The 15,000-nt window shown below is 42.3% G+C and overlaps 1 protein-coding gene across 1 annotated transcript in view; it reads left to right on the plus strand.

Moving 5' to 3' along the window:
- Nucleotides 1-14,308, plus strand: part of LOC137423330 (rod cGMP-specific 3',5'-cyclic phosphodiesterase subunit beta-like) — a 99,162-nt gene extending 84,854 nt beyond the window's left edge. Inside the window, exons 17-22 of the mRNA XM_068110359.2 lie at nt 1,467-1,574; nt 1,664-1,727; nt 10,601-10,675; nt 10,895-10,978; nt 13,728-13,881; nt 13,988-14,308. Of these exons, the coding sequence (XP_067966460.2) occupies nt 1,467-1,574; nt 1,664-1,727; nt 10,601-10,675; nt 10,895-10,978; nt 13,728-13,881; nt 13,988-14,070 (568 nt within the window). The 3' untranslated portion in view covers nt 14,071-14,308. The remainder of the gene's footprint in view (nt 1-1,466; nt 1,575-1,663; nt 1,728-10,600; nt 10,676-10,894; nt 10,979-13,727; nt 13,882-13,987) is intronic.
- Nucleotides 14,309-15,000: the final 692 nt, after the last annotated feature.

The following is a 15,000-nucleotide window of genomic DNA, read 5'->3' on the forward strand; positions in this document are numbered from 1 at the left end:
ATTAAAAAAAGAACCCCTCAGCGCATACATACGGGAGGGGTAGGGGCAGACTGGAAGTTTGGGATGATTACACCTCACCACCACGTAATTCAAAACACCTCACCACCACATAATTCAAAACACCTCACCACCACGTAATTCAAAACACCTTACCACCATGTAAATCAAAACACATCACCACCACGTAATTCAAAACACCTCACCACCACATAATTTAAAACACCTCACCACCACGTAATTCAAAACACATTACCACCATGTAAATCAAAACACATCACCACCACGTAATTCAAAACACCTCACCACCACATAATTTAAAACACCTCACCACCACGTAATTCAAAACACCTTGCCACCACGTAATTCAAAACACCTCACCACCACATAATTTAAAACACCTCACCACCACGTAATTCAAAACACCTCACCACCACATCATTTAAAACACCCCACCACCACGTAATTCAAAACACCTTACCACCACGTAATTCAAAACACCTCACCACCACGTAATTCAAAACACCTCACCACCATGTAATTCAAAACACCTCACCACCACATAATTTAAAAAACCTCACCACCAAGTAATTCAAAACACCTCACCACCACGTAATTTAAAACACCTCACCACCACGTATTTCAAAACACCTTACCACCATGTAATTCAAAACACCTCACCACCACATAATTTTAAAAACCTCACCACCAAGTAATTCAAAACACCTCATCACCAACTAATTCAAAACACCTCACCACCACATAATTAATAACACCTCACCATTACGTAATTCAAAACACCTCACCACTACATGATTTAAGAACACCTCACCACCACGTCATTTAAAAACACCTCACCACCACGTCATTTAAAAACACCTCACCACCACATAATTCAAAACACCTCACCACCACGTGATTCAAAACCACCACAACGTTATTAAAAACACTTCACAACCACGGAAACAAAAGTTTGACGGAGTCGTTACGTGACAACGCAGACACTGCCCAGATGTGTAGATATATAGATAAATGACTGTACCCGAGTTGCCGTTTTGTCCTGGTTTAAACCAATCATAATTCAAACAATTATTTTGCACAAATGTATTTGTAATATACGTGATATCACATTTTATAAACAATTGAAGTTGAAAAAAATTATTTTCCCGAAATAATTCCCCAAAAAAAAGAGAAAAAAAGGGGAATTTTCAAAAAAAATACCCTTAAGACATACCGACGGGAGAGATATGTGCATACCAGAAGTTTGGTACGATTTCACAAAAGTTTGAGGGAGTAGTTCAGTGACAAGACAAGACAAGACAACACAAGACAAGACAGACACTGCACAGATATACAGTATATAGATGCGATTAGGGGTCTTATACCAAACCACAAAAATATATAAATAAACCAAAAATCATTATCCCTTATTGGCAATAATGATGTAATGTTTGAATTTTGTTTTGCAGGAAGCGAACCATGTTTCAGAAGATTGTCGAGCAGTGTGAACAGTTGGAGACCGAGGCCGATGCGGTGAAATACATTACATCTGATCCCACGAAGAAAGAGATAATCATGTAAATAAATAATCATGTGAAAGTATGTTATTTATTGTTGTCTGCTCGTGGGAAGAGTTAAACTGCTTCATGGGAGCGTGACCTTTCAGGGCTATGATGATGACAGCATGTGACCTGTCTGCCATCACCAAGCCGTGGCACGTGCAAAGCCAGGTGAGAATCTTGCCTGAAGATACTGCACCTCTTATTAATGTTTCAAACTACCATGATATGACATAGTAACTTAGAGAACTACCTTAAATGAGCAAGACACCAAAAAGCTAATACTGTAATAAATCTTTTTCCTAAGAACATGTTGTAAGGTTGTTTATTTAATGCTAAACCATTACATTACTTGTGTAACTGTTGTGCAACTTACTCCTCCCCCCCCCCCTCCCCCCCAAAGCATCTAAGGTGTATGTGCTCATACTTTAGATACTTAGACAGCTGGTGGTATCAGGCCGGTAGACAGCTGGTGGTATCAGGCCGGTAGACAGCTAGTGGTATCAGGCCGGTAGACAGCTGGTGGTATCAGGCCGGTAGACAGCTGGTGGTATCAGGCCGGTAGACAGCTGGTGGTATCAGGCCGGTAGACAGCTGGTGGTATCAGGCCGGTAGACAGCTGGTGGTATCAGGCCGGTAGACAGCTGGTGGTATCAGGCCGGTAGACAGCTGGTGGTATCAGGCCGGTAGACAGCTGGTGGTATCAGGCCGGTAGACAGCTGGTGGTATCAGGCCGGTAGACAGCTGGTGGTATCAGGCCGGTAGACAGCTGGTGGTATCAGGCCGGTAGACAGCTGGTGGTATCAGGCCGGTAGACAGCTGGTGGTATCAGGCCGGTAGACAGCTGGTGGTATCAGGCCGGTAGACAGCTGGTGGTATCAGGCCGGTAGACAGCTGGTGGTATCAGGCCGGTAGACAGCTGGTGGTATCAGGCCGGTAGACAGCTGGTGGTATCAGGCCGGTAGACAGCTGGTGGTATCAGGCCGGAATTGGTGTTTGCTCGGCAGTGTATAAGCATGTATTTGGGCCAATGACGGCCCGGTTTTGGTGTGCTATCTGTCTGGGTGCTTCTTCTGAGTGATGCATGTTTTGGAGTGTTGTTTGCATTTTGAGTAGAACTCTAAGAGTGGACCCGATGGGTACTTTTATCATCTTTAAAGCCGTTTACTCATTATCATACCTCTTTTCTCAATCTTATGTTTCTGTTTATTACTTCCGTCACTGAACGTGGACAGAGGTTATGTTTTCACCTCTGTCTGTTTGTCTGTCTGTCTGTGAGCGGGATATCTTCAAATGTTGTGGACGGATTTAGACGAAACTTGGTGGACAGGTTGGGTGTCTGACATGCCAAATTGATTAGATGTTGGTGACACTCCGAATATGGATCCGGATACGAGTTTTTATTTTTAAAGTGATTCTTCACCATTGAGTGATCGGCCCAACAACGACATATAGCATGATATTTCAAAAGTCATGGACAGATGAACACAAAACTTGGAGGATGAGTTGAGTAGGTGACAAGAACAAGCTGATTTGACTTTGATTAGGGTCCGGATCCAGATGTGGCCTATTAGTGAGATACAAAAGGTAAACTGTTCAGCCTGGCGGAGGTTTGTGCTCTACCGAGTGCCGTTCTAGTTATGTTTATGGTGCGCATGACCTACAATCCTGTAGCACCTCTCTGTCTATGACTGCATTATGATGGAAGCAGATTATCTGGTTTCCAATGTTGCCACCATATATCTTCACTCAACGGAATGTTTTTCTTGAACTGTGTATACCTGCTTTTATTTCTTTGTTATTCGTTATATATCGAGAATTTGATTGCTCATTATTCCATGACTGGTCATTAAAAATTTGCTGTATGTGCAATCTATTACAATTAACCTCCCAATACTAATTACGAGGGTTGGTTTAAAATTGTTTATCAAATCATAGATCACATTTCCTTCAGGGTGGTTTGTAGGGCACTTGTAGTGGGGGGGCCAATGTTTTCCCGTTGAATTCAAATGTTAATTTGTGGACACTGGTTGGGTTGTCTTTAGGGATGATAGAAGTTGTAGAAAAAATATGTCTCCATTTTTTTCAAGTTCTTTATAGCGGCCATTTTGGATTATCAAAATGGCGTTTGTTGAAAACCGAAATTGTCATTATCTTGGCTTCTAAATGACCTAGAGTGTTAATTTTGGTGTCCAAATGTACATATTTGCGGATACTTAATCCAATAAACACACATTTATACACCTACATATGATCAAAAGGGTTCTTATGGCAGCCATCTTGGATTTTCACGCACTTATGCCAACACATATATATTTTTTTCCATCATTTTCACTTCTAAATCACATAAAGGCTGGACTTTAGTGTTCAAATGTACACTTATAATGTCTTTGTGCAATATTTTTAGTTGGCAGTGTTCATTGTTACATTGAAGGATCTCCATCCTCCTCATCATCAGTGTTATCGATTCCCATGGGGCGCTCCTGACCCGTGTTACCACACACCTCTTCATCTGCCCCACACATACACATCTCAGAACAGTTGAGATGCTGAGACCTGCATGAGCAGTGAGACATGCATTGGGTCTTCTTGCAGTTACATTTGATTAGATGTGTGATGGCAGCTGGGGCTGGAGGGTCCTTGGTTGTGATGGGCACCAGCTGATCTCCTTCTGCTCTCCATCCATGTTCTGTTGGTTGTGGAAGCTGGGGGTCCGGTACATCAGCCTGATGCCACACCATGGCCTGGAAATGTGCACGAGCAATGGCTTCATGTAAAGCTCCCCGTGTTGGTGGCAGCTTCTGTGCCTCTAGCTGTTTCTTGGTAAACAGTCTCCACCTCAGCTTGCCCACATCCACAACTGTAGTACGAGGCTCATACAGCTGGCATACAAATGCCTCAATGTCACTTTCTGTGTCAGCTCTCAGCTCCTCAGAGGCCCCAAGGTCATGAAACGCAGATACCACCTCAACAGAGCACCTATTGAGGGCTTGCCAACATGTGAGCTTTCCCTTGCCGGCAAACCGACCAGTCTGGTCTGCTCCCGTGAATGCATGGAATCCTGGTAGGGCTGCAGCCTTCCTGACACCAAGTTCATGTACTATTGGTTCCAGTGAGATTTGCCTCTTCTTGTTCCCCACACCCGTGATGAAGTATGTGTCTTTGCATAGTTCATGGTACCGGTGGAGTGCTAGGATGAATACATCAGTATCAGGTGACTGAATGTACAGCTGTGTTGCACCTCTTCGGACGGCATCTAGACTGTGAAGAAAGATCCTCGTATCAGCCTCCTCCTGGGAGCTACGGAGATGCTGTACATCCATGCAGTTGGAGAAGACATCCTGCCTTGAAGTGACGATGAAGACCTTGGTAGTCCCCTCAAAGTGACACAGAGCTTTCTTTGCCAGATAGACAGTTAGCTCATCTTTGGTGTTGGTGTGCGACAGGAACTGTTTTGCTGTCAGTTTCCCAATCGGGGTGCTGTCTTGAACGTGGTAAGCAGTGGGCGGCTTGCCACCTTGGCGCCTCTCCCGTGTGGCCTCTTTCAGTGAATTTGGCAGATCATATCGGTCAAACACGAGGTGGACTTCATCATACCCTTTGGTCTTGCAGTCCAGTGTTGCATTGAAATGGCCAGCCCACTGGGCACATGTTTTGACCCATTGTGGCTTACCCATTGCTTGCACTAATGCCATGCCGTCTATGACAGTCACCTTCTTGGGAGGGGGTGGAGTATGTTCAGGATTGTCGTCGTCTGGCTGCTGACCAGTGCCAGTTGACTTCTTGGGTAGATCTTCTAGGATGCCCATGAGCTTGCTTTTGTCTGTGCATGGTAGTAGTGTCCCAGCCATTGCAAAGAGGGTTCGTGGAAGCGCGGTGAATTCATATTGACCTATGGCATCCTTCAAGTTGATCTCTGGTCGTGAGCGGGCCACGATCAGCATGCGCGCAAACAGTGACCTGTCGTCTTTCAGCTCTACAACCTTGTCTGCCAGTTTGTGCTTCACAGCTTTCCTGGCACTCTTCCACATCTTCAGTTTGACCTTTCCCATTCTGGCCCAAAGGTTGATTACATTTGTGTTGATGCGCTCTGCAACAAACGTGTTATACGCTTTCTGACCAATCTCATCTTGGTTGCAGACATCCTTCTGTACTTCAGCTGGCATCACCACCTTGGTGATGATAGTCGTCAGGTCTTCACCCTCATGCGTCATGGGATTCATGGACTCTCTGATCACATTCTTCAGTCGACGAATGCTGTCTTCCTGCCGAGCCCAGACTGTGGTTGATAGGTCGTGGTGCTCCTTGCGTGTAGCTGATTGTGAGCCAGCCATCTGACGGGCTTCTTCAGCAAGCCTACTCAGCTCTGGTGCTGTCAGAAAGAACCTTTCGCGGGCACTGGCATTCTGGGTAATGCCCACAATACCCCCTGTCACCTTCATGATCCTGTTGATGTGCTCCAGTGCATGGTCCACACCTACAGCACAGAAGGGGATTTCATTCTTATGGACACTGAAGTTCCCATCCATGAACTCTTGGTAGATCCCTGGATCTGTCATCTTCAGGGCCTTCATCTCTGCAAGGTACCGGGGAGTCAGCCTGGCATATTTCTGTTTGTCATGTGCAAAGAAGTATATGCACATCTCATCCAGTGAAGACAGGTGAAGCTCAAATTGTCCATCACGGGTGGCACGGATGAATGTGTATATCAGCATTATCATCCGCATGTAGCGTCGCACAAACTTGAACAGTGGACTCTTGGCTTCTTTCCTCTCATCAAACTTTGCCATGGCCTCCAGGACTTCGTTTGACTCGAGGACAGCTAGCATGTTGTTCTGCGCGCTTGTCATCTCCTCTCGGTTGTGTAGATGACAGCTCTGGGCAACCTGTTGTGCTGACTGGGTACATGGGCCCCTCAGATGGGGATGCTCTTGGAAGAATTCGTCCACATAGAGGTCGAAGAGGGCTTGGACAGTGGTGATGTGGGCCTCCAAAGCCCTCTTCATGTGCTTGGCTTCCAGTATTTGTCTGGTCGTTGTTGGGCCATAGATATCAGCCTCAGACCAAGCCTCGTCAAGACCACTGTCCTCTATGGCATTCCCAGCAGCCCTCAGTGCAGCCATCACAGTGTGCATCTCCCCTAGTCGCAGTACCCACTTGCCTTTGCAGTCATCTCTGGTCATCTCCAGCTGTTTGGCTCGCTCATACAGGGCCATGTCTAAGGTGATCACTGTCTTCCTATCGGGACCCATGACCATGCAGTTGATTTGCTGTGTCTGTTTCAAGACTGTTATCAGTGTTTGCCATTCATGGGCTGGTGCTGCTACCAATGGCAGGGCGTTGACCTCTGTCAGAGGCTTCGAAGAGGAGAGCAGTGAGTTGTAGGCTGTCCAAGTTGGGATATCGTGATGCTTGATCCTACTGCCAGGTGGTTGTTTTGGATCGTGGACGAGTGACCCAACAGGGTCAGCATGCTGGGGTTCTGCAGCTTGCAGCTGGTCATCTGGTGGGATGATGTCGTCTTGTACGTCCTCAGCTTCAGCTGTTCGCATGATTGTGCGTGAAAGTAGCCACACTGTGTCCGTCGCAGAGTACGGCTTGGTGACATCTGGGTTTGACCGTGTCTTGAAGCTATACGTGGTACCTGTGGCAGATTGTTTGTTTGGTGCTTGGCAAGGAACAAAGTCTGGAGCAGTCAGAACCTTGAGTGAGCGGTGTCTGGCCTTTCGGTCATGTAGTGTCAGTGTTCTATGTTCATCTGTGGAGGGTGCATGTTCCCGTCGTTGGTAGAGTGCCCAGGCTGTAGCATGGAGTGTCCGCTTCCCATCAGGTGTGTCTTCATTGAAGTCACTGTTGTCCACTGCAAAGAAGACAAACGTCCCTATGCGCATGGTTCTTGGAAAGTATACACCCTGTTCTGTCGTAGACTCTATGACTGAGTTGGCCAGCTGTGTCTCCAACCGCAAGATCCGACTATAATCAACAGACAGACCGAACCCATGCAGGAAATCCAGAAGCTTCTTGTTTCTGGTGGACTGATGGACTACAATGGCAACGGCAAGCTGCTGTGGCCATTCTAAGCGATGGCGGAATGGTGCATCTGGCTCTTTGGGCTTGTACGTGACTTGGCGTTTTGACTTGTAGCCGTACATGATGTTCTGACTGATGGTTATAACATCTCGATGAATAGTGGCTGAGCGCATAGTCTCTGGCTCAATGCTCGTGGCTGGTCCTTCCAGTAGCCAGCGGAGGAAAGCATAGAGTACTTTGGGTACATGCTTTTCAGCATCATCAGTGTTCATTTCTCCTTCAAATTGCCATGGGTGCTTGTTCTGACAAGCAATGGCACTGCGGAGAACAGAGGCACTCTCAAACAGTTGTTCGATGTTTTTTTCATTTGTCTTCGTCATTGCATCTTCGACAGCTGCATCACGCACGGCAGTGGAGAATACACAGTCTGACTCGTTTCGACGTTTTGGTTTCATGAAGTGAACGTCATCAATGTGAGAGTTGATTTTCTCCTTCATGCCTTGGGTAGTAGGTGATGGGACATTGTGCACACCATTATTGTCAAGAATCCTGGAGTAAACCGACTTCAGGTCAGACATGTTGAGAATTTCACCAGCTTGGAGTAGAGAGCGAACAAGGCTGACAAACTCAATGTCTGCGGCTATTTTGATAACATTAGTTTCTTGCAGTATGTGTTCTTTGTCATCACTTGATGTCCCACTCTTGGGAGCACGTTGGACATTCTGCACCCAGCATGGGAGATGATACTTGACGTCGATCGCATGAGCATCATGTGCACTGATGGCAGCACTCAGCTGAACTTTCCACTTGTGGTTGCTGCCTTCTTCAACAGCTTTCTTCAGCTGTTTACCTGCGTTGAACGTGCATACAACATGTACACTTTCCTTAGTGACCTCTTGACAGAAGAAACAAAGGTCTCTGTTGAATGGAGTTGATGATGAACGTGTGAAGCGAAGAGTCTCGTCTTGCGTAGAACCTGAGGTACTTGCAGCGGCAGGTGCAGAAGAAGGACGTCCACACCTCTTATGAAGATGCTGGGTGTCGCCATGTTCGCAGGCTTTCTGGTGGCGAACTCTAGCACGCTCCAGGTGAGCAGTGTTGCATGTAGATCCATAACATGCCCGGTGCCACTTTGCTTTATTGTTCCTCAAGTCAGTGGCAGTGAAACAGCTTAATCGTTCGCTGATCTGTTTGAAGTCGGCATCACCATATCGTGGATGGAGATGGATGAACCTGGATGAACTGGAGAAACTTTGCATATGAGCCCAGTGCTGGCTCAGTCACTAGTGCACCTTGGGGATCCTGGCACTGAATGCAAAGTGTGAAATCAGTTTCTTTCTTGGTTTTCTTGCTTTTTGGCTCCATCATAGCTCAGGGTCACGAATCTGGAACATACAAATAACAAATAACAATTAAGATAGATGTGCATTAAGTTAGATTTTGGACACTGGTTCGGCTGTGCCATAAAAACCTATTTTTATCCCTTGTAGGTTATTAAAGAAGGTTTCATTCAATTCTCTATCCCCAAAAATGTACAACTGGACACCAGAATCGAAACTCTAGGTCATTTAGAAGCCAAGATAATGGAATTTTACGTTTTCGACATCCGCCATTTTGAAAATCCAAAATGGCCGCCATAAAGAACTTGAAACAATTGGAGACATATTTTTTCTAGAACTTATATCATCCCTAAAGACAGCCCAACCAGTGTCCAAAAATTAACAAGCAATTTCACCGGGCATTTCAATCTGCTACATTGGCCCCCCCACTATTGGCCCATTTTCCTAATATAATATAATAATAATATAATTTAATAATATATTTAATAATAAATAATAATATAATTTAATAATATATTTAATAATAAATAATAATATAATTCTAATAATATATTTAATAATAAATAATAATATAATTCTAATAATATATTTAATAATAAATAATAATATAATTTAATAATATATTTAATAATAAATAATAATATAATTCTAATAATATATTTAATAATAAATAATAATATAATTCTAATAATATATTTAATAATAAATAATAATATAATTTAATAATATATTTAATAATAAATAATAATATAATTCTAATAATATATTTAATAATAAATAATAATATAATTCTAATAATATATTTAATAATAAATAATAAATAATAATATAATTTAATAATATATTTAATAATAAATAATAATATAATTCTAATAATATATTTAATAACAAATAATAATATAATTTTCCTAATAATAATTTTCTATGTACTGACCCCAATTCTTGCCATTGCCACTAACATCCACATTCCTGTGGATTTTTGGTTGGTTCAACTACCTGAGCTTTTGTGTTGTTATCTGGATATTGCAGATTCAACTCCTAACCCTGATGGGTGGACCATGACAAACTGCCCGGTGATTTTCCTGCCTCGGTACCATAACCACAGCACATTAATGATGACGCATGTAGAAACCTGTAGATTCTCTGCATAGCATTCATTGATCCACATCCTTTTTGTAATTAATATAAATTTCACATTTGATATTTTGGCAGGTAATATAGTCAAGGTAACATAACACAGTGGCTTAAGCTTTTAGAGAAGTTCTTTGGATATGGGACACCTACAATATAAATGCAGGTGGGGCGAGCAGCTCTCCACCCCCAATGAAAGGATGACATGCTTGGAGATGCACATCCCCTGCCCACATTGCATCAGGATGGCAACTTTTGTCTGAATCGACTACATAGAGTAATAAATCTATGACCAGACCGCTCAGAGGCAAACAGGTTACCATTTGAACTATTCTCCCTTAGCCTGCAACACCTAGTCTTCAATTGAGGTATGGACCAGGCTTTACTCTGCTTACATACCGTGATCTTATAGGATCAGGAACATTCATAATAATTATACAATACAACACCCTTTCCTTCCCCCAACCCTATGAAATAAATAGATCGTGTCTAATAGTATTATTGGCCCATATTAATATTATGGTCACTCGACATTCTGTGCAGGTGGCCCTGTTGGTGGCTGCTGAGTTCTGGGAACAAGGTGATCTTGAGCGCACTGTTTTGCAGCAGCAACCCATTGTAAGGCCCAGAAAGATGAATTTGCTTTGCGACTTACTTTGGAATAAATTTAAAATCAAATATAATTACAACCATATGATAATAATGCTTAATGCACTTCTTGTGTCTCAGTCTCAATCTATTTTATCTTGTCCAACCATTTTCTTAATATCATGGAACATGATGATTGAACTGTCCATGTCATCATTATTACCTCCCGGTTACCTTTACCAATGTCAGCCAATGATGGACAGAAACAAAGCTGATGAGTTACCCAAGCTGCAGGTCGGCTTCATCGACTTCGTCTGCACATTCGTGTACAAGGTACAGCATTTCACATTGAAAATCAGACGAAATGAATAAAGATCCAACCTTGCCTTTTGTACACCGCTCCTTCCTATTCCATCTCCAGGTGCTGCATGACGTCATCGCTGGGCAATGAAGGGAGCCCGGCGATGATGAGGCAATACTCAGTTTTCACTCCGTTTGTTGTTTGTTATTTGCGAAAATCGAAGATTTTTCAAATACTCGTACATTGGTTGGTCTTGTACGTTATTCTGTCTGTATGTTTGTCAATCAATCGCCGACAGGTCACAATTCTAAACCGATTGTCATGCGATGTTACTGAGTTGTAGAGGTAGTTACAACTGAGAATCCTATTGATTTTGAGGTCAAAGGTCATCTTGAGGTCTAATTTCTAAAATCGTCATTTTTCATCCCATTGACTTGAATGTTCAACAGGATTTGCATATCGAGTCATTTAATTGGGAAACCAACTATATTTGAGGTCAAAAAGTTAAAGTAACGTCAAACTTCTGAAATCATCAATTTTTGTCTGAAAAAATCCTCATTTTCCATCTGATTGATTTCAAATTTGAATAATAATTGCATATTGCATCAATGAAGTTGGAAAACAACTATTTTTCAGATCAAACTTCTAAAATCATCAATTTTCATCTGAAAAATCATCAATTTTCATCTGAAAAATCATCAATTTGCATCTGAAAAATCATCAATTTTCATCTGAAAAATCATCAATTTTTATCTGAAAAATCATCAATTTTTATCTGAAAAATCATCAATTTTCATCTGAAAAATCATCAATTTTTATCTGAAAAATCATCAATTTTCATCTGAAAAATCATCAATTTTCATCTGAAAAATCATCAATTTTCATCTGAAAAATCGTCAATTTTCATCCAATTGACTTGAACATTAAACAGCAATTGCATCGTCCCTCACTGAATTAGGCAAGTAACTACTTTTAAGGCCAAGAGGTCAAAGGTCAACTCAAGGTCAAACTTCTAAAATCATAATCATAAAATAATCAATTTTCATCTGATTGACCTGAGCATTGATTAAGATTGTTAATTTTAATCTTAATGAAACAAACAAGTTGATGTGTCCATGGCAACCTTTTTTTGGGGTGGGGTGGATTTTGCAAGTATTGTGCTCGGCACGACACTTTTCTTGTTCTCTTGTTTGTTTGTCCGGGTGATATCTCCTTTAAGTAGGAAGTTGAAATTTGGACACATTAGTGAACAAGTGCTTTGGCAAAAACTGTATTATATATTTTTTTGATTAATCAATTAATTGATTAATTACTTAATTATTTTTGATTTATGAATTCCTTATTTATTTCCTTTCTCATCTGGGCAATATCTCAGGCACCTTTTGAGCGAGGAAGCTGATATTTGGACATGACAGTGACCAAGTGGTTTGGCTGTAAAGTGTGTTTGTGATTTATTGATTAATCAATTAATCGATTATTTGTTTAATTATTCAATTAATTACTTAATTAATTTTCAAAAAGTTACAGATTTGGATAGTGGTGGTTTTGGTATGCTTTTAGCCAATTGAATAAGAAATTAATTATTTTACAATCATTTATTTATTGAAATTATGCAATTAATCAATCAACTATTAGATTCATGAGCAGGATTAAATAATTAAATTGATATATATATATATATAATAATAACCACCTTTAGAGGCCATTTTTCCCCGCAAAGTGGGGGTTGGCCTTTTCCGGGGACCGTGGTTGTTGTTGTTTTTTGGTCCCCTTTTTGAAGCAATGTTTTACGGCCGGATGCCCTTCCTGACGCCAACCCTTTTTGTCGCCTTTTACGACAAACAGGGATTTACTAGTGAACTGGTACTCAATAAATGGCCTCTGGTAATTAAATTGATATATGTGGGAAAATTACATGCCCAGACCGGGAATCAAGAAAACCCATATTATGAGAGGGTCTTACTCTCGTGTTCAGAGTGAGTGCCCCGGAAGCATTGACAGAAAGAGAGTGGCAATCATATGTGTGGGACAATTGCATGCTCAGTCAGGGTTGCCCAGATTGCACAGATGGCAGAGCACTGGTACGGTTTTCCAGACGGACCTGGGTTCGATTCCCGGTCTGGGTATGTAATTTTCCCACATATATCAATTTAATTATTTAATCCTGTTCATTAATCTAATTGCTTCACTACGCCCCCAGTGGTGTTTGTAATAGAGGACATGGATTTGTCCCCCCATTGGAGGAAGACACTCTCGTGTTTAAGCTGTTGCTGCTCCTATGGTTGGCAGCGAGTGTCCTGGAAGCATTGATGGAAAGAGAGTGGAAATCATATGTGTGGGAAAATCACATGCTCAGTCAGAGTCGCCCAGATAACTCAGATGGCAGAGCACTGGTACGGTTTTCCAGAGGACCTGGGTTCGATTTCCGGTCTGGGCATGTAATTTTCCCACATAGATCAATTTATTCTACACCGCTCCTTCCCAATCCTGTCTCCATGTGCTGCACGGCAGCATTTCCGGGCGCCTAAGGTGTCCCGGCAATATATTGCGCTGGAGGATATGTTATTTATTTATTTGGCATGGGGGTGGTGTACTTTGAATGTAGCTCTACTTGTTCATTATTTATTTTGTCGAATGATTGTGAAATATTGATAACGTGGCAACTACTTAAGCTCATTACTTAAATAACACCCATAAAGCTTCTACGCTGTGGCAGTAAAGGATGCTGAAGGTTGTTGAGGGAATCTTCCCACATTTCATGCTGCTCACATTGGCCTGCAGGAGTTCTCCAGGTTCCACAATGAGATCACACCCATGTTTGATGGCCTGAAGAACAACCGAGTCCACTGGAAAGCCCTCGCTGATGAGTACGAAGCTAAATGCAAGGCACTTGAGAGCAACAGTGCCTCCCCAGTCTTACCCAATCAAACTAAAGGTCAGAATATTATAATGACTAACTTAAAGCAACTTTCCTTTTCCCAAGATTTTATTCTCCTTTTGATGTACTGTATGTAACTGATTAAACCACTGTCGTGTTTCAGATATGTCAGCTGCAAATGGAACTGGTGCAACACCTGGTAAAGTCGTTGAGGCACCAAAATCGAAGACATGTCTGATCATGTGACACCTCCACTGCTGCAAAATGACGCACGAGCAACAGTCCGCAATGTGGTTCTCGAATTCACAACATCGGCCAGCTGGATGTAAAACTTTGGTGTTTGGTAGTTTCTGATATGAAGTCAGTTCCGGTACTACAGCTGAATGTACAATGGCCATTCATGGTTTGTGTGAACTTTATATTATGGGAATTAAAAAGGTTCAAGCGTTGATGAAACTTCACAGGTTTATCAAGGTATTCAACTGATGCACGTACAAACTTTTTGTCCCAACAACATTGTCGTAGGACAATGTCAACTGTATAGAAATCGTTGTGACCGGTACACGACCATTTCTGGGACATGTCTTTTGATGTCTTCATCATTCTGAAAATTTAATACCACTCAGATGTTCTTGAGTGCTCCGACGACACGAAAATCTCAAGGTAATAAGACTGGACTGTTTGGAGATGGTTCAAACTTCCTAACCTATGACCACCAGACATAAGCTTGGTGGTGACTTAACGGTTAAGGTGGTTGGTTTTATGCTGTTGGTTTTATGATCAGGTCAGTTGTAGATGTGCTCAGGTCAATTGTAGAAGTGCACAGGTCAGTTGTAGATGTGCTCAGGTCAATTGTAGAAGTGCACAGGTCAGTTGTAGATGTGCTCAGGTCAATTGTAGATGTACTCAGGTCAGTTGTAGATGTGCTCAGGTCAGTTGTAGAAGTGCTCAGGTCAGTTGTAGATGTGCTCAGGTCAGTTGTAGAAGTGCTCAGGTCAGTTGTAGATGTGCTCAGTTCAGTTGTAGATGTGCTCAGTTCAGTTGTAGATGTGCTCAGGTCAGTTGTAGAAGTGCTCAGGTCAGTTGTAGATGTGCTCAGGTTAGTTGTAGAAGTGCTCAGGTCAGTTGTAGAAGTGCTCAGGTCAGTTGTAGATGTGCTCAGGTCAGTTGTAGAAG

The sequence above is a fragment of the Myxine glutinosa genome, chromosome 3 (genome assembly GCF_964187855.1).
Source record: "Myxine glutinosa chromosome 3, kmMyxGlut1.1, whole genome shotgun sequence".
In the NCBI taxonomy this organism is placed as follows: domain Eukaryota; kingdom Metazoa; phylum Chordata; class Myxini; order Myxiniformes; family Myxinidae; genus Myxine; species Myxine glutinosa.